Source organism: Empidonax traillii, unplaced genomic scaffold, assembly GCF_003031625.1.
Source record: "Empidonax traillii isolate 1590-97213 ecotype Southwest subspecies unplaced genomic scaffold, ASM303162v1 scaffold374:size1477467, whole genome shotgun sequence".
Taxonomy (NCBI): domain Eukaryota; kingdom Metazoa; phylum Chordata; class Aves; order Passeriformes; family Tyrannidae; genus Empidonax; species Empidonax traillii.
The window spans coordinates 1,451,413-1,477,505 of NW_020955567.1; the positions used below are offsets into that span (position 1 = coordinate 1,451,413).

Genomic DNA, 26,093 nt, shown 5'->3' on the forward strand with positions numbered 1-26,093 from the left:
TCTTGGTAATCTGAACATTTCCTGTATTAAGTTTACTGAGGTAATATTATTATCTGTAATTATTATTTAAAAAAAAAAAAGAAAACAACCTTTAATTTTACTTCAATTTGCTGACTAGTTAAATTTCTTTGAGCTGATCAAACTGTACTTTGCTTGTCCTAGAACTGCCTGTAAAAATGGATTATATTTGCTTGTTTGGCTTCTGCTGAAATATCTGAAATTTTCTCTTCATTTCCTGTTATTATACATTCTGAGTTCTAAGGGTTGACAGTAGCCTATAAGTAGCAATTCTGCCATGTCTGAGTAAAGTTTCTCACTTCCTCACTAATGTTGTGTCTCATCACTTCAGGTCTATTTGTCTATTTGGTTTCACAAAGATTTGTAGGAAGTCCAAGTTTCTGCCAGCTCTTTTAACATCAAACAGACCTTCTCTGAAGCAGGGAGTGCAGCCTATTCAGTACTTCAGAGACAAAATGATAGCCAAAATAACTAGACATGCCATATGTAAACACCTATTAGTTTTGCAGGGATGAATTTCTACACACTATAGGACTACATTAGTCATTACTTGAAAGTGCTTCTGGTCTTTCATGAGAGATATTATTAAACACAAAAATATATATCCCTGAGTTGTCTTCCTAAATACAATTACATGTCATAACTACAAAATAAAATTTGTATTAAAATGTTTTTTTTTTATTGTGAAATGGGGCACAATACCATGAAAATATTAGATCTTTAGTGCTTTTTTGTGTGTCTTGTTTCTGTCATCAAAACTACCATGGGAGTTTCTTTGAAATTAAGAACAGTGCTGTATGATTACTCAGATGTACCCTCCTCACTGAAAGCTACAATAAATTTTGTTGATACAGTTGCAATTGTTGTCATGGTATAAACTATATATAAATTACAAACATAAATCACAGTAAGAACAGTATTTATATGCTGCATTGAGGACCAAGATAGCAGAGGATGCTCCTTAGCATTACAAGACATATGAGAGAATTGTTTTCCATTAGGACAGAAACTGAACTGCTTTAATTGGCCTAGTTTTCTTCTCTTAGCCATAATTCTTGTTATCTTGTTCCAGATAGGTGCTAATTTGGGGGATGTTTAGGAAACGTGAAGAACTTAGAGCAGAACTTCTAGCCCTGCTTCCTCTTGGGTTTTCTTGTTGTGTTCCAGTTGAAAATTTCTTTGTGCTTTGAAATTTCTGTAGACCAGCAGACTCTTGTTTGGATTATGTTTTCAGTTGCTTTCTTTGATTTTGTTATCTGTTTCTTTTATTTTGGGAGTTTCTGTAGTAAGAAATTTACTTGCGTTTATCCTCTTGGGATAGTATAAATGATTTTTCCATACCTTAAACATGAGAAGTTTTGGAGATGTTTTTTTAACCTTCTAAAATTCCAAAGGAGTGAGTTTGGAGAGTGATTCAGGTTTTGGTATTTTGAATATCTTTGTTCATATTTAAAAACAAACAAACAAAATTCTAAATCTCAGGGTACCAGTTTTCACAGTGTGGTTGATGACATTCAGAGAAAATACTTAATCCCATTTCATGGTGGACCTATATGTAACCAAATTAGCTACAAGCCAACTGATATACAAACTCTTCTTACACATCCATCTCCAACATACACCTGGCTCAGAATCATGGCTTCTGTATGATGAAGTTGATGCAGTTTTTAGCAGTGTAATTTATATGATATTTATTCCAATAATGATAACTCATCTGTTGGAGTTAGTGATATACATTTGCGCCCCAGAAAAGAGATCTCCAAAGAGAAATAGTTGTTGAAACCATCTATCTTCTAGGAGTGGCATTCTCTGAACAAGTTGGTTTTGCTATGAAAATAACAGCAAAAATACCCAATAAAGTGTGGGGGGTTTATAATTACCTTTTGAAGCACTTGAAAGGGTTGCACTCTGGTCCTTCCTATATTCCTGAGGAATATAGAAATATGCCCATACTGCATTGATTCCTTGGACATTGGAATGGAGAGGTAGGAGGTACCTATGTGATTCTGACCCAAACTTTTCCATGTCCTGGCGCAGTCCCATTCTACATAATGGCAGTTCACTACTTAAACATAGGAAAAGAAATGTCTGGAAAAAACTGTGTAACAGCAAGAAGGAATTCACAGGACACAAGTAACAGTTTCATTGTGTCTTTTAGAGAAATGTTTATCACTTCTATTCACTGTAGATATATATTGAGCCAGCATCTAGAATAGGTATCAAGTGAATTAAGGTTTCATCACTTTAACACAGAAGATAGGGTTACAGGGACAATTGAGAATGGGGATGCAGAGCAGCAAAGAATTGCTTTGAACAGTAAAAGAAGTACCAGTCTGATTCTGGAATATGTTTACTGTTCTTCAATTGTAGGTTACTACTCATGTATTGATTTCCATTAAAAATCATTGCATAGCTTGCCTACCTCATGAATGTAATACATGAAGATATTTTATCTGAAAGAATAAATCATTTTATGTGTATATATGTAAAGTATGTATAAAAAATTCAGATGGATTTTATCAGAGGTGGGTGATAGGGGGATATGTTCACCATCTGGAAAGCAGCAGCAGATCTTTTGAACTGTAAGAACAGAGCAAAGTATGGGCTCAAACCAAGAATTTTTTCTATAAACTGAGATTTCACAGAAATACTTTTCTGATGAGATGTAATTACAGAAAATTAAAAGTTTCAAGGGAAAAAATAAAGTATGCAGAGTTTTTGTAAAAACAAATTGAAAATTTGAAAAAATAAAAATTTGTGGGGTTTTTAGATAATGTATTTGAGTTATAAATTTAGACTTGTCTGAGGAGCCATGCTACAGAGAGACCTGAGATGCCGTGGTTACAGCTTCAGTTAGATGTCTTTCCAAGCTCCATTGTTTCTGTCTTGTATACTCATTTTATTAACTGCTCTGGAGAGTGAGTAGCCTGGAAAATATAGGCAATAAGAATGAACTTGGAGTTCTTTTCCTGCTGTGAGTCATACAAGGCTGTGTAGGAAGTGCTTGATTTCAGAGGAGCTCTAGTCCTGTTCCGCATGTATCTATCACTCTCCTTGATTCAGTCAAAATCAAACATAGCCTGGCAAGTAATACTTTAATAATTTCTTTCAAAGTTGCTTTCCTAGAAATCTGGCAAATTCAGTGAGAGATAAGTTGGAAGCACTCAATTTATCAAATCATAGGGTAATCCATAGGTAAGAGTCAAAGTGTTTATTATAAGCAGGTTATTAAAAAATACAAACCAAATTTAAATCATTAACCCTCCCTCTCATCTCTGAAGATTTAATAATTAGATACAGATTTGGGTCAGAATTTCTGTCTTTTTGACAGAAAACCAATTGTTGATCTTGGCTAGAGCAGCATTGTCACTTACTGTAGTCAGTGTGTTTGGAATTAAGTGTGATACTCACTTTACATGATACATACATTATATTTGCCATAAAAAATGCAGGAAAAAATTGTTCAGCAATTATATTTAAGTTTATGGAAGTTCTGTATATCACAGTATTCTCAGTGAAGCAATGATTCAATCAAGCACAGAGGAACATCTGGAACATGTCTGGTGCCGGAGTTTTCTACCGTGACTTCATCATGTTGCTTCAGTAGGAATGCAGCAGAATAATAGCTGAGACAAGTTTGTTGAATAAACTGTTAAAAATCCCAGATGTGAACATATGCTTTGCATTTTTATGGATCAAAATAATGCTGTTATGGATATAAAATTTCATTTCACAACTCTCTCTTTTCCTGAAATTTCCCTTCAAGTTACTGTAAATGTTTTTCTGGATGGAAGAAAAACTTAAATGCTAGGTCATTGTCACATATTAAAATGCAGTATTTGTTTTGTGAGGGAAGATTTAAAATCTTCAACCTATAGTCTAAGAAATTATTTCTTTAAAAGCTAATGACAGTTCTTAGAAAGGACTTAAAAAGTTTTTAATGTTTCCTCATTTATCTTATGGCTGCACTATCTTTTATTGCTATGTACTTGATGTTAAGTAGTAGAAGGTTTGTATGTAAAGGTACCAGTACCGTAAGGGCATCTTGAAAAAATTGATAAAAACTAACAGTAAGCACTCCTGTGAGACTTTGTATACACGTATGTAGTTTTTCTTGGTGTTAAGTTAAAGCATTAGTCTTAGCATCAAGCAAGTGCTGATCTGGCCAATTGACTGGATCATTTAAATGGTTAAATGAAAAGACAGATCTAGATTTTTTTCTGTGTTTGCTTTGGGCTTTATGATCACCTGGAATGATCATATTCTTAGGGAAAGGCATTCAGGGCTTAAAAGGTATGGCCTATGCACAGGAGTTGGTGTGATGAAGAGTTATACAAGCAGGCAGTTTTGTCATCAAGTTGAATTAGGAACTCAGGCAGAACCCTGAAAAGAGAATCAGATTCTGTAACAAATTCCTGTTTTGAGAGCAAAATGATCAATAGCATAGAACATAAGTATTCATATAAAAAAAGCATACACTAATTACGAAAAAATTGCGTTTAGGTATTATTTTACGCAGTAATAAAACCACTGAACAACTTCTGAGTTTTGTGCCATTTGGCTATATTCAGAAAGATTGTACACAGTTTTTGTGTGTTCAGCAAAATTTATGTTAATTGATACTTCCTACAATAAATTTGTAAAATGATATAGTTGTAAAAAAAGGGGTGTAAACCTTGAATTATTTTATCTTTTGTGTATCAGAGATTCTGAAATTGTTTTATGTGCCAGAGACTTTAGTTACCAAAATCCTTCTAGACTTTAAAGTAATTGAAGGCTGTTTTGTGTTGTGGACAGGCAAAGCCTGAGCTTCAGAAATAATAAGCAGTTGAGTTAACATAATCTGCTCTGATGATTCCAATGACTGATCCATGTACATACTGCACGGAAAGATGGAATAAGTCACTCCCTGTCAATATGACTAGGAGAATCCCTCCTGACAATGAACCTAATTAATTATCAGTCTAATTCTGAATCTGCAAACAGGCATCTAAAATGAAAAATTCTCTCTATTATGTACAAGCACTGACCCCATGTATTCAGCCCTACCCAGTGTCTTGTCTCCAGATATGGGCAGTCTGTGATGCCTCAAGTGGTGTTTGGAGTCCAGGACAAAGCTGACACATTATCCACTTGGAAGTCAGCAGGATACATTGTGCTGACATTATAGTATCTTGTAAATATTCTATATTAGTATGTAAACTATTCCACTATGTTGTGATCAAATATACTGCTCGAGATTTTCTAAAGCATACAAGTGAATTAGAATTCCAACTGCCATAAGTCATCAACAGGATTAGTGCTGGTAATTCCTGCGGGTTCTTGGGAAAAAGTCACACATGCACTAATCATAAGATTCTCATTTAGACTTTTTAGTCAGTTACTGCTTGAATAACCACTGAAGTGCAGTCAGATACTGGACAGTAAATATTTAGAAGCAAGAGATAGATCACTTGATGCTTCTGGGAAAAAAAAGTAACTACAACTTTCTATAAATAATAACAGTTCACAGTTACAGTGTATTGAGGTCTCATAACTGACACAACCACAAAAAAATAGTTTTGCAATCTTTGTCTTCTTAATAATGTAAATCCCAGCAGATGAAATGGAAATTACTCTTTTATGTAAATTTTTAGTTGGAAATAGTTAGTTCTTCACCAGAAAAAAAATCCGAAGTAACAGAATCGACATTGTAAAGTAGTATCTTGCTCTAAGAGTTATTATTTATCTAACTATTAATTCCATTTTAATTGTAATAACATTTTTTTAATTAGTAGTAAATAAAAAAGATTTTGTAAAAGATAAATAAAATATTTCACACCTTTTGTTATAGGTGTGAAAGTCTGAGTTCAAACATGAAATTCTAGCATCACTTTGCTTTACCATAACCAAGGTCGTAAGTGCTTGGCTGCTTTTCCCAAACAATTCATCTAGATAGTTAGCTTTTGAGGTGTTCAAAACACCCCAATTTTCTTGGTGGTTTGTTATAATTTTTCACTTTTTGTATCCTAATGAATTCCAAATTAAACTGGAAAATCTCAAACATAAAAGACAGTTGTAAATCTATTTTTGAAGTTTGTGCAAGAAAACATACTGGGAATTCAGGAATGTAAGAGTCTTGTAGAGGCATTTGAATGAAGCGACAAGACTTAAATATGTATTCAGCATCCAGTAGCTTTCATAGTGAGCAAAGAAGTCTAGGCAGCATTTTTGAAAATATGAGTACTGGTTAAGTTATCTCAAAGGAAACTGAACATTTTAGAAAATATTTGAATCCAGATAAGAATAGTTAGCTCTTAAATTTTGTTCTTTCTGTGGCTAAAATATACAGTAAGCTTTTGCTTGGAATTAAAAATTTTATTCTATTTGTCAACTGTGCAGCATTGCCGCCGTGGAATTTGTGTGAGCAGAGAAATGGAGATGCGTCCTGTAGATGGAGAATGGGGGCCATGGGGACCTTACAGCTCATGTTCAAGAACTTGCGGAGGTGGAATCAAGAGCACTACCAGGCTTTGTAATCGACCAGAGTATGTTTTTTATTCTGTTCTACATTAGTGCATAATAAAGATATTAAGAAAGAGTGGATTGGTTCAAATCAAAATTGTGAGCTGTGCAAATCAGTTTGAAGCACCAGTAAAAACATGCTTGTTTCAGCCGTGTTTGGAAAGAGATATAGGCCTACAGACTCTAATATGCAGAGGACTTTTAGATCACCTTTGTCTTTAAACAATATAATTTATACTTGCAGGTGTTTCTGAAGACGTATTTTGGCAGTTTTGTTTTGTTTGATTGGTTTTTTTAAGATTTACTCTAACTGTTGAGATTTCTTTAAACATTGAGATGCCTTTTTTGGAGTAGGAGCTGAAAAAATAAATATATGTATTCTCCACTAATTTCTTTAGTAAAACACTTGATTTGCTTTGATTTAAGGATTTCCCACAATACTGCCACCAGTAACACCCCACAAGGAACACTGGTTATAGCAGTTATTTACAGCTTACCTTTGTAATGAGAAACTTCCACTGACGAAAAATTCCATGTGGGTTTTGTTCTCTGTAATAAAAGTCAAGGAGAACTTTACCCTTAACTTGTCCAGAAGCAGAACCACAGCTGCTCCCTAGGTTGTTTCAGGGTTTTTCTAGGAAGTCATGTCCTCTTAATATTATCAGTGGGATAAATTAACTTCTATCAGATGACCCCACTTTATTTTATTTTCTCTGATGAGCAAGAGGCAGTAGACTATATTGCCATTAGATATACCTCTATTAGTCTGTAGTAATTGATAGTGTCCATATGCCATTGATACATTCTTGTCTTCCCCAAGAACATACTAATACTGGATTATTTTGCATCAGAATTTATGACTGTTGGGAAATGTATTTTAGGCTTTACAGTAAATGGGGTATTTTCCACAATTTTCCCTTTTTATTGCTTTTGATCTCCAAACTGAACCAATATTAGGACTACAGAAAAGAGTATGTCAGCTCCTAATTTTCTTCTTTCTTTGTCATTCTGTAAAATAATAATTTCAAATTGCTGAGGAGATGCTTCTTCTGTAAAAATAAGGCTATAATCTTAGCTCAATTAATAAAAACATTAAAGTTAATAATGCTTTTTCCCAGGCAAACAGTTGTAACTCTAAGAGAAGTAAAAGTGTAATAGTTGTTAATAAACATCAGTAGCTTGGTTACCACCTACCTCAGCAGTAGTATTTCACAAGGATTGTTTCATTTTCTTCTTGTGGGTATAAATGAATACGCAGTGCAATAGAAGTTAAGTGTATATGTTTCAGTCAGTAATAGCTGACAATGCTGTGTGAGATTTTGCCTTTTATATCAGTGGCTCGAGCCACTTTTAATGGAAAACAGCAATTTTAGAAAATGAGTGTCTTTTTTTTAGGCCAAGAAATGGAGGAAAGTACTGTGTCGGTCGCAGGATGAAATTTCGGTCATGTAATACGGATTCATGTCCAAAAGACAAAAAAGATTTCCGCGAGCAGCAGTGCTCTGAGTTTGATGGCAAACACTTCAACATCAATGGTCTTACATCTGCGGTTCGCTGGGTTCCAAAATACAGCGGTAGTAAGTAATTATGCATTTTTCAACTAACAAAATAGATATGTTACTTTATTTAAAGTTTTAAAACAGACAAGAAACCTGTTGGATTTTCTTTCCAGTTTCTATGAAAGATCGCTGTAAACTTTTTTGCCGAGTTTCTGGAACAACTTCCTACTATCAGCTGAAGGACAGAGTTGCTGATGGTACTCCCTGTGGAGCAGAAACCAATGACCTTTGTGTTCAAGGCTTATGCAGGGTATTTAAATCTAAACTTATTAATTATTAAAATCAATTTTAGCAGATGGTAAAGTAGATATTTAATATTAATCCAAATAAACATTAATGAAAATGCGATGTTTTGAGTTTGCTTAAGCTAATTTTATTCCCTATCAAATTAGACATCTAGAAATTGAGGCAATTAAGTGAAGAACGTATAATTGAGTCTGAAGACCCAGAGTCTTGCCTTATCAAGCCTCATATGTGAGAGAGTTAATATTGTCCAAGTGGGTAGAGAGCAACTGATCCAAAATGGGCATAAAGAAAAGGAAGGAGTGTGCTATATGTTTATTACCATTGTATTTCTGGTACCAGAGAAGTAAAAAAGTAGAAAATCCAAGGGTAGATAGGTTACAATATTATTATTTCATTGTAAAATCAGGAGGAACTGACCCCTGAAGGGGATCAATTCAGCATTCTTTGCTTAATAACAACTGTGGCATTGCCACTAGATTTTGCTGGGAGAAGCAAGATACTATGTTATAGCAATTGAAGGCTTTTTTGTCAAGCCCAGGTTGTTCTGTTCTGCTGATTGCAATGAAACTGAGTAAATTCAGGATGAGGAGAATATGTAGCTCTTTTTATAGTGTTGGATCAAGAGGAAATGCCAGAGAACTGTTCTTTTTATCGTAGTTCAATAAAAAGGGAAGTTTAAGTAAAGATACATAAACAAAAATCGTGCTTGTGTTAGTTTAACCATCATAGTCTATGCATATTCCTTTGCTTATTTTGCAGTAATGACAGACTTTAAAGGAATTGATGACCATGTACACACACATACTGCTTTTAGGATTCCAAGACTTTTAATGTAAATATAGCTTAAAATTTATACACTATGTTCATTTTTTTAATACAAAGTCTTAACGTACTGTTATGTATTCTTATACAGTTCTTTACACATTAAGTCTTCTGTTTGGATTGTACATTCTTAATACAACAGCACCACTGTGCTTTGCCCTTATATCTCGGCACCCAAAAACTTGAAAGGCTTTTAATGAATTTCCAAGGAAGATTAGTTATATATAGTGAACAAGAATATTTTGGGGTAGGGGGAAGGTTACATTGTTTGTTTTCATTGTTTTCCATTAGACTGACTGACACAGGGCTTTTTTATTATTTTTATTTTTTGTAGCAAGCAGGCTGTGATCACGTTTTGAATTCCAAGGCAAGGATAGACAAGTGTGGAATCTGTGGTGGTGATAATTCTTCATGTAAGACACTTGCAGGTACTTTCAACAGTGCTCATTATGGTATGTTTGGGTTTTTTTTGTTTTTTTTCTAAATCTTGATGCACATTTCAGTATGGCTTAGAAATTATGCTTTACATTTAAGGAAGTAGGATGTCAGTGTATGTTCTTTAGGGCTTTTATCAACAAAAAATATTTCTAATTTTCAGTCACATTCCCTCTCAAGGATGCAGGGGCAAGCATTGTGACATAGTAACCCATTCAAGTGGCAAAAAAAATCAGTCTGCCCCAAGGTCAAAGCAAAAGGCATGAGTAAAAGACATACTGAGAGTAAAAGTATTTTAAAAGGAAGAATGCTTCCTGCTTTGTACTTTTCATTCTCTTGTCTGAAACTATGCAGCTGAAGGACATATTCCAATGTCTCCTTTTGATTGTGTGAAGAAATAGAAAGAAGTCTGTTGTGAGCAGCTGATGAGGTTCCTTTTCTCCTATAGTGAAGAAAATAGCCTGTGAAATGTGAACCTTATCTTTCCAGAGAACAGGGATAGCAATATTTATGTTCTTTCCTCTTCACTGGCAGGTATTGAATGAGAATCTTCTGAATAACCCTGGTATTTCCTATTTATTTGATTTAGTTTCTCTAACAGAGCTACTGATAATTCTTCTATATGTAGTGTGTTTTGGAAAGTATGGAGAGATTATTATATGTGTGTAGCAGTGCAATTAAGTAGTTAGAGCACAGAACATAAGGACAGAACTCTCCAGGTTGATATCAGCCTAAAGGCTCCTTCATGCCACTTCACTGGTTGGAAGAGATCATAGGCGAAATGAAAATGATACCCAGAGAGCTGCCAAATAGGATCATCATAGAACAAAGGAGTTGCTGGTGAAGAGAAAAGTATGCCAAGTGTCCTGTTGGATTTTCTTTTCTGTGGTAGAGGGCTTCCACCAGTTGAAAATTACCAGAAATCTTGAAGGTGGGATACAGGTACCCTTACCATACAAATACATGTATTTTTTCTTGAGTCTGTCCTGAGAAGCTGCTTATAGGCAGTGGATAAATTTTGTCACAAATACATTCATTACAATTCAAGTGACCATTATGTGAAACTGCCATTTATGCAAATATGGTTGTGAGTGTCACTCTCTTACTGTTCATCAACTTTCCATCGTCACAGACTTATTTGCTTCAAATTGAAATTGGAGGGGAAAAAAGCCCCATGTTTTGGGATGAGGAAAACCTTGATTTACTATTTGGCTTTGCATTTAGTTGAATGTTTAAATTATGTTCAAATTCTTGGAATTATAGAATATAAAAGATGATACTACTGGACACTATGCTAAACATTCGGGATTATCATTTAGGCATGCTCAACTAGGAGTACAGCAATGCAAACAAGGTTGTAGTTAGATGACCATTAAAAAACTCCAGCATCCATGGGAGGCCTAAGACATACCTAGGCAGATAACTGAAGACATTGTCTGAGGAAATGTTCTTTTTCAAAAAACTTCTGAATTAGAATAACAAGATAAGTATGCCACAGTCTGTGCACTTGATCTTTTGATTTTAACTTCATTTGGTTCCATTTCACACTGAAATCAGTCATTTTACTTGTAAGGCAGGATTTGGAATTGACAGTAGCAGCCTGTAGTATGTGTTTGTATTCATGCAGTCATAATATTGTCAGTAACTGTTTAAACATTATGAAGTGATCATCAGAAATTCATTACAGGGGAACACTAATTTACTTGGCTCCTGTTTTAGGAAATGGTAATCTAATGATGTACACATTATTATTATTATGTTGACTATTATTATTGCGTCCCATTAGAGTATCTGAGGATTCCCTGGATAAGGGTCATTCTCAGTTTTGTTTATAATTCCCCCCCATGTTTGGTCTTCTTTCACTGCATTGTCACAAGGTCTTTATTGTATGAGATGAGGGGCTTTTTTGAGTGTGTTTTGGTTTTTTGTCCCAGTATGCTGGAAGATGGATCAAACTGTATTTATCCGGAGCTTGCAGTGTCAATTTGCAGTTGCAGTGCTGCCCCCAGCTGGTAAATGTGATAGACCTGTAATTAGAAATCTTCATTTAAATGCATGGCATAGTTTTAATAAGTTAAAAGCACTGGAAAGTTAGTGAGTTATGAAATTTTTCGTGGTTTAACCCCAGCTGGAACCACACAGCCACTCATTCACTGTCTCCAAGTGGGATGGGGGAGAGAATCGGAAGAGTAAAAGTGAGCAAACTCATGGGTTCAGATAAAGACAATTTAGTTTAATAAGTAAAGCAAAAGCCACAAAGCAGAGTAAGGAATTAATTCACCACTTCCCATGGACAGGCAGGTTTTCAACCCCAGGAAAGCACGGCTCCATCACAGGTGACAGAGACTTGGGAAGACAAATGCCATTACTTCGACCATCCCCCTTTCCTTTTCCTTAGCTTTATATGCTGAGCATGACACTGTGGTTTGGGATATTCCTGTGGTCAGTTGTCCAGGACACAGCTTTCCTGGCTATGTCCCCTCCCAGTTCTTGTGCACCCTCAGTCTTGTTGCTGGTGGGGTGGTATGAGAGGCAGAAGAAGCCTTGACGCTATGTAAGCTCTGCTTAGCAATAACAAGAACATCCCTGAATTATCAACATTTTCCAGCACAAATACAAAACACAGCCCAATGCCAGCTACTGACTCTACTACAGACTCTATCCCAGCCAAACCTAATACAAAATGAAAAGAATATTGTCGTTTAAATTTTTACCCACAGAGTTGAGTCAAGTAAAGTTAAATCCCAGCAAGATTGTTAAACACAGTGAAATAGGTGGAAAAGTTATCAGAGCTTATATTAATACTTCAGATTGCATGTTTGTTTTTATTATTTGTTTGCAGTGTTTGCCTTCCTCAGTTTCTCTCAGCTTTAAGAATCCTTTAGAATTTGTGATTAATATCTGTGAGAAACAGGTTGGGTTTTTTTAACCTATGTTTATGTGCAGAGTGACTGTTTTAAAAAGTAGATCTCAATGCACCTTAGTTTGCTACCTCATGACAGGGCTACCATAATAGTAATTGGAGATATAACAAGTAACGATGGCTCATTTGTGAAGCGTTTGTATTTTAAAGGAAGTGCAGTCAGCCTTTAAGCAGGAGAATGTGGATCAAGCATGGCTAGTTTAACTGAAACATCTACCTATGCATACAGCCTGCAGCACTGCAATATTTTAGACTCCTACTTTTTATTATTATTTTATTACATTCTTATTATTTAAGACTCATTCTTTAAAGTGCTGTCATAAAATACTCTTGTGAGAGAAAAACTACCTTGCTTGTATAAACAGAAAATTGAGATATTTCATGTTAAGTGACTTATTCAGATTTCTATAAAAGTTTTGTGGTTAAGTTTTGAGGAGTAACAGTGTTTTCTGAGTCCTACTTGATGTACTTGAGTGCTTTCTAGAGTAGTGCTACTCTCTAGGGATTTCTCTGAGTAGGTTAAACTCATGTTAGTGGTAAAGACTTGAATTTACATTTCTGAACACAGAACCTAACACTTCCTAGAACATGAGGGCATTCAGCATTGGTTGTCTCTGGTGCACTGTAGGGTTTTACAAATAAAACTAGTTAAATCTATGTTCATATTTACTAGTATTTGACTATTTTTCTATATAATTAATTTGTGAATAATTACATTGCAGGTTACAATGTTGTAGTAAATATTCCCAAAGGAGCAACAAACATTGATATTCGACAGTACAGCTACTCAGGGAAACCAGAAGATGACAATTACCTTGGTAAAAGCCTCCTATGTACAACATTGGTGGATAGGTTTTGTGCTCTTGCCGGGGATCTTTCCTAGAGATGTGTATTATCAGAAGTCTGATAAAGATTTTAGATGAAATATCTAATTACTGTGTATCTTCATTTGCCTGAGTCTCTCAGTAGATATTAGTTGCCATAAAAATGAGTGAGATATTGTTAGGTTTCTAATTCTTAAAGGAATGCATTCCTTTGTCAGATAAGAGGAATTATAGCATGCGGCATCATTTTGTCAATTTTTTACTTAGTTGTCATAGTGTTAATTAAAACTCCACAAGTGAACTCAGGAATAATGCAGGTATTTGTTGTTTTAAATCTTGGAAGCATACACTTTTTTTACAAACAAAACAATCTGACCATCAGCAAACTTATCAGTTATCTCATATTTCTCTTTTTCTATCATGTCTGAGTATAAAGATCGTTGATAAATTTGTATCTGTGTGCAGGTAACAGAGAATTCATAAGCACATTGTACCAAAAATCTTGGTTGTTCTATTTCACAGTAGTTAAGTGGTAACTGAAGTGCCTGAAAAAATATTGATGAATATTTACCTCCTGTCTCTTCTTCCATTTTCATCCTAGTCAACAAACTTTAGAATTCTCAAAATGTTTTCCTTGTCAACTGTTGCCCACTTGTTACATATGCAGCTTGCATAACACAAAAACAACCCTACCCCCAACTCTAGCTACCATTTCAAATGTAGTAATACCTGAATAGCATGGCTGTACTACAAATTCTACCTGATTTCAAAAAATTTTAACTTGTCATTCATCTTCGTTATTGTAAATTGGTCATTGTATTAAATGACTATCATAAATCCTTAATAATTTATTTTCAGTTTCAAGTTTATTTTTAAAAACCACTTCACTAGAAGTAGCTCTAGCAAATGCAAGGATGTGTGCTGTAGAATAGGGCAGAAATACAGACAATTATTGTTTCCTTCAACATAGCAGAATCTAACCAAATTTAGAAATCATGACTGCATTCAGCCCTTTAGCAGAACAAATATTATTAAAGTCATATAATGCAGAGAAAATCCATGACAATTTGCTCAGGTGAAAGTTACTGATGATTCGGATTGAATTCACTCATTAGAAACTATTTGATATGACTTTATACATGGGCTAAAATAAAGCTGTGTTGATAAGAAGCTATATTATTAAGAGTTTTTATTGAGAGAATCTTTTAATTAAATAGATGCTTTATTTCACTTATAGCTTTATCAGATATTCATGGAAATTTTATCTTGAATGGAAACTTTGTTGTAAGCATGTCAAAAAGAGAAATCAATATAAAAGGAGCCATTTTTGAGTACAGTGGGTCAAACAATACGATAGAACGAATTAACGGCACTGATAGAGTCGAAGAGGAGCTAACCTTACAGGTGCATGTTTACTTTTTTCCTAAGTTTGAAAATTTCCTACATGAACATTATGTTCATAATTTTATCTTCATATTCACTGAAAAACAGCTATCATTTTATCTCATCAAGGTTTTGTGTGTAGGGAATTTATACAACCCTGATGTGCGTTATTCATTCAATGTCCCAATAGAAGATGGAAGTGATTTATTTACGTGGGATCCTTATGGACCCTGGCAAGACTGCAGCAGGATGTGCCAAGGTACTGTGAATTATTTTTTCACCAGAACCAAAGACCTGATGGCATTTAGCATGAGACTAGTCCTAAGTACTCTGATTTTTCACCCCTATTTGTAAGGAAGAAATTTGTTACTCTCAGTAAGCTTTAACTGCACAGAGCCTTTAAGGACTGAACAGCTTCTGATTTTTGTTTTTGCTATTTTCAGTACTTATGCAGTGCAATTCTATACTTAAACCTACATTTGTAAACATAAGGAGTGGTTTATTAAAAAAAAAGTTGAATCAAGTCTAATGCATCCTGAGAAAGCGGCACTGTATATCTACTAATATGCATTAGGCTTGCATTATCCTGTTTCGAGATGGTCACTGATTTGCCTAATATTTTTCTTAGACATTTATTTGTGTTTTTTTTTTTTTCATTATCTGCTACATGAGATAAAACTCTTTAAATATATGTTTTACTATTTTGAACTCTTATTCTATAGGCCATTCCAGTGTAAAAATAAAGGCACAATATTTATGAAATGTGTGTATAAAAGTGTAGTACAGAGCTTTTTGACAGATGGGTGCTAGAAAAGCCCCAAGGTCCTATTAGTGGGTGCTAGAAAAGCCCCAAGTTATGTGATGATGAGTTTCTTTGGGTTTTGAGTCTCGCTGTAGACATTCTCATGTGCTAGAGAAGCAGAACATCTGTCAACTGTGCTACTTCTCCCAACACTCAGGTATCTTTTAGGTGGCCTGTGATCAAATTTTCAGCTTCCTTAAAGGAAAGGATCACAACCTCTTAGTTGACATCGTAGTTTGAAAATATGTTAATTAGCAAAGGACAGACACGATACATTTGGAATACTCAGCCTGATGAGTGAATGGAGTGTTGCACTTTTGTAGTTCACTGGAATTTGATATCCTGTAAGACCACTGTAGGACAGCTGGGAGATGGCAAAGATCACTGGGACAAGGTTGTTCGCCACCTGGAACGTAGTCAGCATGCTTGGGCAGAATCTGCGGTATACAGTGATTAGTATTAATGGGGTATCTCAGTTAAATTCCTAAATGATGAATGGAATCCATAAGGTACTCCTATTTTAGCCCCTTATTTGCTTTTTTTGGTGCTTTTTCAAGGTATCCGAAGAAGAAGAATGACATGTATACGTAAAAGTGATCGTGTGGTAGTGTCTGATCAAAGATGTGAACTTATACCCACTGTACCAAGTGTCTTTGAGGAGTGTAATACGGAGTGTGAATTAAGGTAAACAGAGGTTCCTAACTGATGGAGCTATTATGGTCTTATATGTTTTTATTGATTGAGATTGAGATTGAAACAAAGTAATTCAGATTGCTTTATCCTCTATCCATCTCTCCTGCTTCTCCTCAAATCTATTGGCATAATGGAGTACATTATATTTACACCTCTGAATCTAAGTAGAGCTAGGGTATTTTTCTAATTTTTATTGGAAAAGTACAAAGTCTCGTGTTAGGATTGTGAATCTATTCTATATATCCTGGCAAAAAACTTGTATCGTCGTGTGGGAAATATTTTCCATCAGAATTGTACCCACGACTGGAACTAATTTGAAACAGACTTGTGTTTTTGCACTCCAAGAAAACCCATGCTGAAGTATTCAGAGGATGAAGAGTTAGAATTATAGCTTACATTTTTCAAAGTCACCTAGGAGATTGAGACAAAAGATCCTTTAAGTTTAAGAAGTTGTTTTAAGCCCATGAGTCAAATCCTTTTATATTGCTTTGAAAATTCCAGTCATGAGAGACTTTACAGTTCTATCTGTTCCCTAAAATGCACATCTGTATTTACATTATAATCCTTGGTACATTCTTTGAGTGCTTTATTTGCCATGTTCATATTTTTTAAAACATAGTTAGCTTTCTACAACAGTTTGTCCTTGTAGGTGGCACAATGTTGGCAAAAGTGACTGCACAACAAGGTGTGGTCCAGGTTATCGGTCTATTGAGATCCGCTGCATGAAATACTCTATTTCAAAAGGACTCAGTGCTCCAGTGGATGATAAGTACTGTGCTGACCAGCAGAGACCACCAACCAGAGAGCCCTGCCATGGTGACTGTATGTTAACAAGCTGGCACTACACAGAATGGTCAGAGGTACAAATTACAAACTTTATAATTGTACCATTATAGTTCTGCTTAGCATTCATACCAATTTTTTTTTTTTCAGTTTAACTAAAAGGAAAAAATCTTTGACAAATACAGATTTATTGAAACAGCTACTACCAATCTTTATATTTCAACAACTTCCTCATACTTTCATAAGAAACTGTAGCTTGTTTGCAACTTGGTTTTTGAAGTCAGCAGAGGTCTGGTAGTTAAAGATGTATGTTTTATTTACAGTCTTAATAATTTAGTTCTGAGGGTATTTTGGAGAAATGAAGTAAGTACAAGTTCAGTTTTATTCTTCATTCAAGAGTTTTATCTTGGAACTACTAAACAAAGTGCTGAATTCATCTCAAATGGACATATTATGAGTCTGTGCATTATAGGCAGGACACATTCGTCTAGCACAATCTATAATGTCTTACACATTTAAGAGTAATAATGTATTTTGACCTGGTTTTATAGTATTCTGTTTCCTGTTTTGTAATATTGTCTGTACACTGCAGTGTTCCAGGAGCTGTGCAAGAGGTGTCAGAACCAGAGAAGCTTTTTGTATGAATAACTTGGGTCGTCATCTTCCTGACCGAGAATGCCAGGAACTTCCAAAAGTTGTAACACAGAGTTGCAATGAATTCCTATGTCCAAGCTGGTCAGTTACTGAATGGAGTGAGGTAATGAAACCATGGAAAACTTAAGGCACATTTGGTCCTGGTCATCAATATTAAAATAAGCTGCATTAAGTGTTTAGGGTTTTTTATTCTATTTTTGGGTACACAGCAGTAAAAATTCTGAAGTCTTATGATTTAGCTGATACGCATCCCAGATGTATGAGAAAAAAAATTGCATCAGAACTTCTGTAAAACACTTCTAGAATTTATTTTTTCTCCTAGATTTTGTTTCACTAATATGAGGTAGTGAAGCAACTTAAAGTAAATCTATTTACAGTAATATGCATGCCTTCCTTTTTTATGAGGCAAAGAGAACTATACAGCCAACTGAAGAACAAAATTATATTCATTTTATTACAGATTATATGGATATAAAAGAATCATTTTTCCAGTGAAAGCTGTGATATATGTACTCATATTTTAAACAAGTATTCCTTATTCTAATGGAAATAAATGATCTGTACATAGTTCTCCTATTTTGTATCTCTAGAATCTTAATAGTGATTCCTTTGTATTAGCACTTGAGTTACTGCTTAGAGGAAATAAGAGAACTAGAGTTTTTTTGACTACTTACATTCATGGACTATTTTTGTAATGTATGCTGTCTTTAAAATCCAACAAATTACTAGAAGAAATTGAAGCCATTAATGGAGATTCATGTCTTAACAAACTGATGATTCTAATAATATTACAGTGTCCTGTGACATGTGGCAAAGGAATGAAGCATCGTCATGTCTGGTGCCAACTTAATGATGAACAAATGAGAGATGACTTCTGTAATCCAAATGACAGACCAGAATCAGTGACACCATGTGAACTTCGTGAATGTGCATCTTGGCAAGTAGGGCCTTGGGGATCAGTGAGTACATAAGGATTCCTAGCTTCTTTCTTTTATAGTTCATACTATGAGTGATCACAAGACAGTAGCTTTTAAACATTTTAGTTGAATCTTTAAGGAGTTGTTTCAATTGAATTGGTTCACATGTTTCTTTGCAGGATCCTTTTGGCTTTCTAACTTGTAATTTAGGAACACCCACATGTAAGTTATATGCCTAAAATAGTCATTGATCCTGAGCCTTAATATCAAAGATGCTTTTGCGCATCGCTGTGTCACATCACCAAAATAATGAAGATATGGATAGCAAACTGTTTGAATGAAAAAGACAGATAAAAGACCAAATATTTATAGGGGAGTATGCATATTCAAGTGATAGCTACAATTAAGATCATAGAAGTGCATATGCTAATAATAGCAGGCAAAACTTAGTATTTTGTACTTTTGTACACAATTTAGTATTTTGTTGCTATGTTTTGTTTTTACCTTCAGTGATAAAAGACCTGCTATCTCTTTATGTGAAAATGCTGTTGAAATATATGTTCCTGTGTGTAATGATACTCATGTAAGGTATACCAGAGTGGCTTCAAAATTCTAGAACAAAGTGAATAAATTTGCAAAAGAACATTTTGTCCCCAAATGAGAATTAGTTAAAAAAAATATAAGGTACTCAATTTCATTAGCTTTTATAAGATCAGGTTATTCAAACCAACAGAAGTGTTAGATTATTCAATGTTTTTTTGTATGTTAGCAGGAATTTATAATTGAAGAGCAGCTGATACTTATTTTTTTACATATCTTTTAGTAAAATACAGAATAAATATATCTTTGGAAATTAAATATATTTTCCACTAGAATTTGTTTTATTTTTTTTACTATTTTTACCTTAGAGACAACCACCCTGTTGAATGTTGAATTCCTTTTGTGTAACCTTTTGATCTCAAGGTGATGACTTTCCATTCCTACAAACTAAATAAAAAAAATAAAATATAAAGTTAATTCAGTCCCATGATAGAATTGTTCTGAATTAAAAATATCTTACTGAATAGCTTGTACAAGCAATTTATCAATCCATATCACTGGAGCAGAGCTTTTTATTGAAGTTTTTCTGCTTTACCATTTGGTAATAGCCATTCACAGCCGAGTTTTCCCAAGTATTTGGGCTTGAACTAGAACATTTATAGGATAGGATTTGTGTCACATTCTTTTCAGCCAGCTAACATTTTAGTTGCCTTCTGTTCGTATGCTCTTGTCAAACTCTATGATGAAGAGAGACATGTAACAGCTGCAACTACTGATTCATTTGGAAGCCACTCCTTACTCCCACTTTCCTCCACCTCTACTTTCACTACACAAGTTTTTATTGCTGAGCATGGCATTATATAGCACAAATTGTCCCTTTGATCAGGTCAAGTCAGCTGTTCTGGCAGTGTTCTTTCCTGCCCACCTCCAGCCTGCACACTGCAGGGGATAGAAGGGGAGAAAGAGAGAAAGTTTTTATCCTGCACAAACACTGTTCAGCAATAGCCAAAACGTTGTGTTATGGCCACTGTTTAAGTACCTTATGGTCTGCCACAAAGCAAGTTAACACCATCTCAGTAGTCATTGCTATTCATCCTGGAAAGTGTCTTAAAATAGGAGATTTAACAAAAGTTAAATTTGATTATAAATGGTGCCATTTCAAGTATGTGAAACTATTGACTTTAACAGTGTTCTGTAACATGTGGACGTGGATACCAGATGCGTGCAGTCAAATGTGTAACTGGGACTTACCGTGCTATTTTAAGTGATGACAGGGAGTGCAATGCTGCTAGTCGTCCTAGAGATAACCAAGTAAGTTAAAAAAACCCTCTCTACTTCTTAGTTAAAAGCGTCTAAAATACAAGTGTTGTCTACTTGACTCTTTGAGGGAATTTGGAGGAAATAAGTTCTAAAATGAGAAAAAAAATGTTGAAACTGTCTGTTTTTTTTCACAAATGTCAAATTCAGCATCACGAATAAAGCAAAGAAAGAGTAATTTGGACATTGGAGGTCTGAAAATTTGGTATATGATCAAAGGGTTAAGGTATATGATTTGAAGGGATCCAAAGGCCTGTGATTAATTGGGAGCAGGAGAAGCTCCAACCTGTAGAATATTATAAGGGCATTGCTTTCCTTCGTGCTTCGTAAATAATAGCACCTAACTGGCTTGGTATTCCCTAAAATTCTACTTGTATATAGTTCTTAAAAGAACAACACGGTTACTTAAAGAAAGATTCAGTTGCTGGAATAATACTAATTAAAAACTTTGTAGAAATGGATTACGATTCAATATGGTTCCTTACCTTTTCTTCTTACCTTGGTTTATTTACTTCATCACTTCACTTAAGTTAAGTAACGTCATTTCTCAGAAGAAGTGGTTTTAATACAGTCAGTGGGTTTATCTTTACCTAAAAGCAATTGGTGTCTTAGGCTATTAATTAATATGTCAATGTGACTACCACATTGATACATCTCATGGCAGTCCAGCTAAACCGGAAACCCTGTATCTTGTGAAGCACATATTCTGCCTTTTGTCTCGAGGAGAAGAGGGGAAAAAAAGCATTCTATGGTCCAGAGTAAATCAGTCACAAGTTACCAGCCATCTGGTACATGGCTTCTTGAATAAGATTTCTAAATATAAAAGCCAGTTAATGGATAGAAATTAATTTCTACTTACACATGAAAACACATGCTTTGTATTTTCAATTGTGGTGCCTGTTTGGCTACTGACTGAAACTGGGCAACTTTGTGTTCTCAGTAGCTGAAGGTATAAAGGACAGAACAGCATAGCCACTGTGTTTGCTGACTTCTTCAGTACTACCTGTGGTATGAAACAGGACGCTGTAACATCTATGTCCCTTGTCTCCAGCAAGTTACCCAAAACCGTTCTTTCTCCAAATGCCAATATTATTAGTTATTACTATGCAGTTTTAACTTCAAATAAAATTTCTTTGGTTCTTGATTTGAAACAAAACAAAATAATTCAATGAAAAGTCTCTGAATAACTCCAGGGAGAAGCTAGCAAATGTTATTTTCTTATTAATGAACACTAAGTTATTGTAAAAGTAGGATCTATGTCTGCAGAGCCTTTTGCTTTACATTTGGCTCTTCAAAAATGTATATTTTGAAAGTTTTTTTTTTTTTCTCACCCCCACAGGAATGTGAATTGCCCTCTTGTCCAGAAAATACAAAATTATGGACTACATCACTTCCTCTAGTTCATGTTGGGAAAGTGACCCAATGGAGATATGGATCATGGACCCCAGTATGTAATGTAGCAGTCACATCTTGCAGAGCAGTCCTCCAATCATTGACCTATTTTTCCATAAAGCTCTCATTAATATATTTTTCAGACTTAAATCTATTTGGGATAAATTAAAAAGGAATTCTAATATATTTTTAAGAAAAGGGCCTGTTTCTTAAGGACGATGCTCCCAGCAAACCATGTGCTTCATATTTAATCAGGGAAAATAAGAGGAAAAAGTCAGGATTCTAGGAGCTGGGATTCTGAACAAATTAGTTTTCATATGATTGAGAGTGTGATAGGAAGTGTTTTTAAAAGTAATTGATCACTTTCTGACTATGGAGAATGTCTTTGATTTTAAATATAATTTAAATCTTTTATGTGAATAGTAATATTAAACAGTCTGGATCTTTAAAGGTCTAATTTGCCATTTTTTTGTAAAATCAACATTGTGATAATGGTTCCTACACAAACTTTCTTCAGTGGAAGAGTTTTTTATTTTGATAATGTGGAAAATTAGATTTACTTGATAGCAAAGTAAAATTTTAAAATGATCTATAAAAATGTGTGTGTGTCTGTGTATGATATCTTCTATCTTTGCACATAGCAGTAAAGAGTGCATGGACTGAGGCTACTCAGCAACTCTTCACTAAATCCACCTTGAACTCCTCAGATACAAAGGCATCAGAAGGGGCTCAATGGAATATGCTAATACAAACCATAATAGCAAGTGAATTGTGAATCAGTTTTTGTTTTAATAGTTGATGTAAATATTTCATCACTGTGTAATAACTAAAATGTTCTGGAAGTTACTGATGTTTCTATTGTTAGTAAATCAAAAAATTGCCTTTGTAACTGTGTAAAATTATTCCCTGTTATAATGTAAATGCTGCCCGTTTATATACACCGAGTTGCTTCATGAGAATTGAGGCTGTGCAATTCAGTTCCAAGCCAACAGGAATTCTTAAGGCCTATACCATCCAGCAGTATTTCACTTTCCTTTCTGGATGCATGGTTCTATTATTGTGAAACTAATTTAGTTCTGAAGCCAAGTTGATACTAAGCTATGTTAGTATTTTAGATGCTTGCATGATCTTGGTTTGTTCTCCTAAAGTGTGATGAGCTTGGATTGCTCTCTGACAGTGCTCTGCAACCTGTGGGAAGGGTGATCGTGCTCGCTATGTGAGTTGTAGAGATGCTCATGGAGGAATAGCCGATGAGTCTTTCTGTGCTCATTTACCACGACCAGCTGAAACTGCAAGCTGCTTTAGCCCATGTGGAGAGTGGCAAGTTGGAAATTGGTCCCCTGTAAGTATTAATGGTAAAATTTTTTAATGTCTATTTAGTTTATTGGCCAAAGTTTATTATATTTAGTTATTTAGTTTATTGGTCCCTGTTTAGAAATTGGAAGTTCATACTTTGTGCAAGTGTGATTGAAATTGATTATATTGAAAATAATTGATTATTCCTTGAAAAAAACAAACTGTATGTTTCTTCTCATCAAAAGTAAATATAAATGTCTTTGCTTATTAATTGTCAATTTGCTGTTACAAACACTGTGTTAATTTTTTGGTCAGTGCACAGTTACGTGTGATAGTGGAATAGTAACAAGACAAGTTATCTGTGTCAACTATAATCAACAAATCAATGAGAATTACTGTGATCCTGAAGGCCGACCATCTAAGGAACAAGAATGTAACATGCCACCATGTCCACCTGTTTACCATCATATTCCAAAAATGCACGACCCTCCAAGCCATTTTCCAGAAATAGATTACCTCCCAATACACTCTCCACAAGACAATTTAAACCAGTGGAACCGTCCCTCTGTGGAAGGATATCAATGGAGAACTGGACCCTGGGGAGCAGTAAGAAATTTTTTTAGAATATAATTATCTATTCTCTCACGTGTATTAACATTTCTAGAAACGTTATTGCAGTACAGACTTGGTTGAAAGAGATGCACATTAGTTTTAAAAATTATTATTATTGCAGTTGTTATTGTTTTCAGAATATATTCAGTTCTTAATGTAATTTTTCAGTGATTTCAAGCTTAAAATACTTCTACATAGTAGTCATTTTTATTTGCAAGTTTTAGTTTTGAAAGTTAACATTTAAAACCAAGTTGTTTTAACCAACATATTTTACCTTTTTCTGGTCATGGAATGGCGATACATATGTTTACATGTTTTGGTAGTGCTCTAGTACTTGTGCAGGTGGATTTCACCGTCGAGTTGTAGTATGTCAAGATGAGGAAGGAAGAAGTGCTAGTTATTGTGATGAGACAACAAAACCTCCAGAGTCAAGACACTGTGATTCTGGACCCTGCCCACGGTGGAACTTTGGGAATTGGGGAGAAGTAAGAGCATTTCACTTTCAAGGGGAAACATTGTTTACCACATAAGCTTAGAAATAGAAACGTATTTGTTTGACTGTGAGTGGAACTGAACACCTTTTTTTAATTTATTTAAAAAGAGTGAGTTTCAACCTGTCTAAACTTTGTAAATATAAATGTAGTATATGTATAATGTAATAGAAACTTTGTAAATATAAATCCAGAACTGTAGTGGAAATGTGAGTGGTGTAAACAAACATCCAAAAGAAGAAAGTATTGTGTGAGGCTAAGAATAGTGTTGCAGTAGCATCTTGAATCTTGAGACATACAAAATTATAGTCTGTTACAAAAAGATGAATTGTATGCAGAAAAACTTCAGTGCAATAGCTAGTCTAAGAAAAAAATGAGCACAAGAAGTTGTAGAGAAACTTCATTACATCTAATTTCATAGATACTGACTAGAGTAACTGCAAGTAGTAGGAGCTACTGATTTGTAGTTACAAATTAGAAGTATGGAAATATAATCAGGCATCTAAAAGGTGTGCCTGGCTTAGAATGTTTTGATGAAGCATTTTACGTTATTGGATAAAGAGCAGTTTCTCCATGCCATGTGATGTCATATCTCGACCACACGTTCTTGCTCAAACGCTATGGAGAGAGATAAAACTGATTAGTTTTGCATTTATTCTAATCTAGATTCATGTGATTCCTGCCCACTTTTCTTATTCTTGATAAATCAATGTGTTAAGTTGAAAAAAGAAGAAAAACTGATTGAGTAACTTCTTTATTTTACTTTTTTTGCCCTCATTTTGTCCAGATTTAGCCATTAAGTTTTCAAGGTCAGTCTGAGTGTCATTTTTTTTCTGTCTATAGCCACAGACTTGGGATACAGTTAGTGCAGATGCTGTAGTTTTTGTCTAATTTAGAATCCTTTGGAATACAGTAAAATGCTATAAACTATCATAGATTGGTTTTATTAGCTCATTAGGAATGAGAATTAGTAATTTTGTCTGCTATTGCAGAATTACAGGCAAACTGAAACCCAGAAAACACATCCTATAGGTATTTTACAGTTAGTCACCATAAATTAAACTATGTAAAACTGTGCCCAGTGTCTGAGTTTTCTAAGTTTTCTGCACAGTGTCTGGCAGCAAAAACTAGTTTTAAGACAAATTTCCATATTTTCCTCTTAGTAAAGAAAGATATACATGCACATTTATTCTCACAAATGTTTACTTCTCTCTGACAGAGTAGAATCTGAGACTTTCTGCAGAAAATTACTTGATAAATCATAAAAAAGTGGTTTGGTAAATCTTTTGGTGAGAGAATTTTTTTCATTACATGAGATTAGACTTTTAAGTCCTTATTCTTGAGCAGGTTGTCGGGGAACATGGAAATAAGCATAGTAAATAATAGCATGTACTGATAATTGCTGTATCTTTTGGTTTAATGGTATGTGATGACTCTCTTAAGAAAATTATTGCATATAAAATTCTGTATTTCAGTGTACTCAGACTTGTGGAGATGGAATAAAAACAAGACTGGTGATTTGTCAGCTTCCTACTGGCCAAATGTTGGGTGATCAAAACTGTGAAATTCTAGACAAGCCACCTAATATGGCGCAATGTAATGTGCATTCTTGCCCTGGTGATGTTTCATGGCATCGGGGACCGTGGAAATCGGTACGATAGCATTCACTAATATTTTTTGCTTTCTTGTTCTTTGTGTCACTCTATTTTCCCTTGTCTTTTAAATGTTATATTATTATTTGATTTGATAACAGTGAAATAATAATGCATGTGGAACACAGTCTATCTATTCTTATTAGGACATTATTCCTGCAGTCATTGAATATAAGAGAAGCAGCCATTTCCTTCAGTGGGAACATTATTAAGTTCTGTAAAAGATTATG

The 26,093-nt window shown here is 34.6% G+C and overlaps 1 protein-coding gene across 4 annotated transcripts in view; it reads left to right on the top strand.

The window, feature by feature from the left end:
* The window catches only part of ADAMTS20 (ADAM metallopeptidase with thrombospondin type 1 motif 20), a 62,669-nt gene extending 36,577 nt beyond the window's left edge, over nt 1-26,092 (top strand). For 2 of the 4 annotated variants that reach the window (XM_027892915.1, XM_027892918.1), the window contains 17 exons: nt 6,400-6,545; nt 7,918-8,099; nt 8,195-8,331; nt 9,484-9,601; nt 13,230-13,325; nt 14,569-14,735; nt 14,844-14,973; nt 16,074-16,200; nt 16,859-17,069; nt 17,585-17,749; nt 18,441-18,605; nt 20,292-20,414; nt 21,760-21,867; nt 22,990-23,154; nt 23,424-23,714; nt 24,044-24,205; nt 25,687-26,092. In XM_027892915.1, coding sequence (XP_027748716.1) covers nt 6,400-6,545; nt 7,918-8,099; nt 8,195-8,331; nt 9,484-9,601; nt 13,230-13,325; nt 14,569-14,735; nt 14,844-14,973; nt 16,074-16,200; nt 16,859-17,069; nt 17,585-17,749; nt 18,441-18,605; nt 20,292-20,414; nt 21,760-21,867; nt 22,990-23,154; nt 23,424-23,714; nt 24,044-24,205; nt 25,687-25,872 — 2,679 coding nt within the window. In that variant the 3' untranslated portion in view covers nt 25,873-26,092. The remainder of the gene's footprint in view (nt 1-6,399; nt 6,546-7,917; nt 8,100-8,194; nt 8,332-9,483; nt 9,602-13,229; nt 13,326-14,568; nt 14,736-14,843; nt 14,974-16,073; nt 16,201-16,858; nt 17,070-17,584; nt 17,750-18,440; nt 18,606-20,291; nt 20,415-21,759; nt 21,868-22,989; nt 23,155-23,423; nt 23,715-24,043; nt 24,206-25,686) is intronic. The other 2 variants (XM_027892916.1, XM_027892917.1) reach the window with 2 other exon arrangements.
* Nucleotide 26,093: the final 1 nt, after the last annotated feature.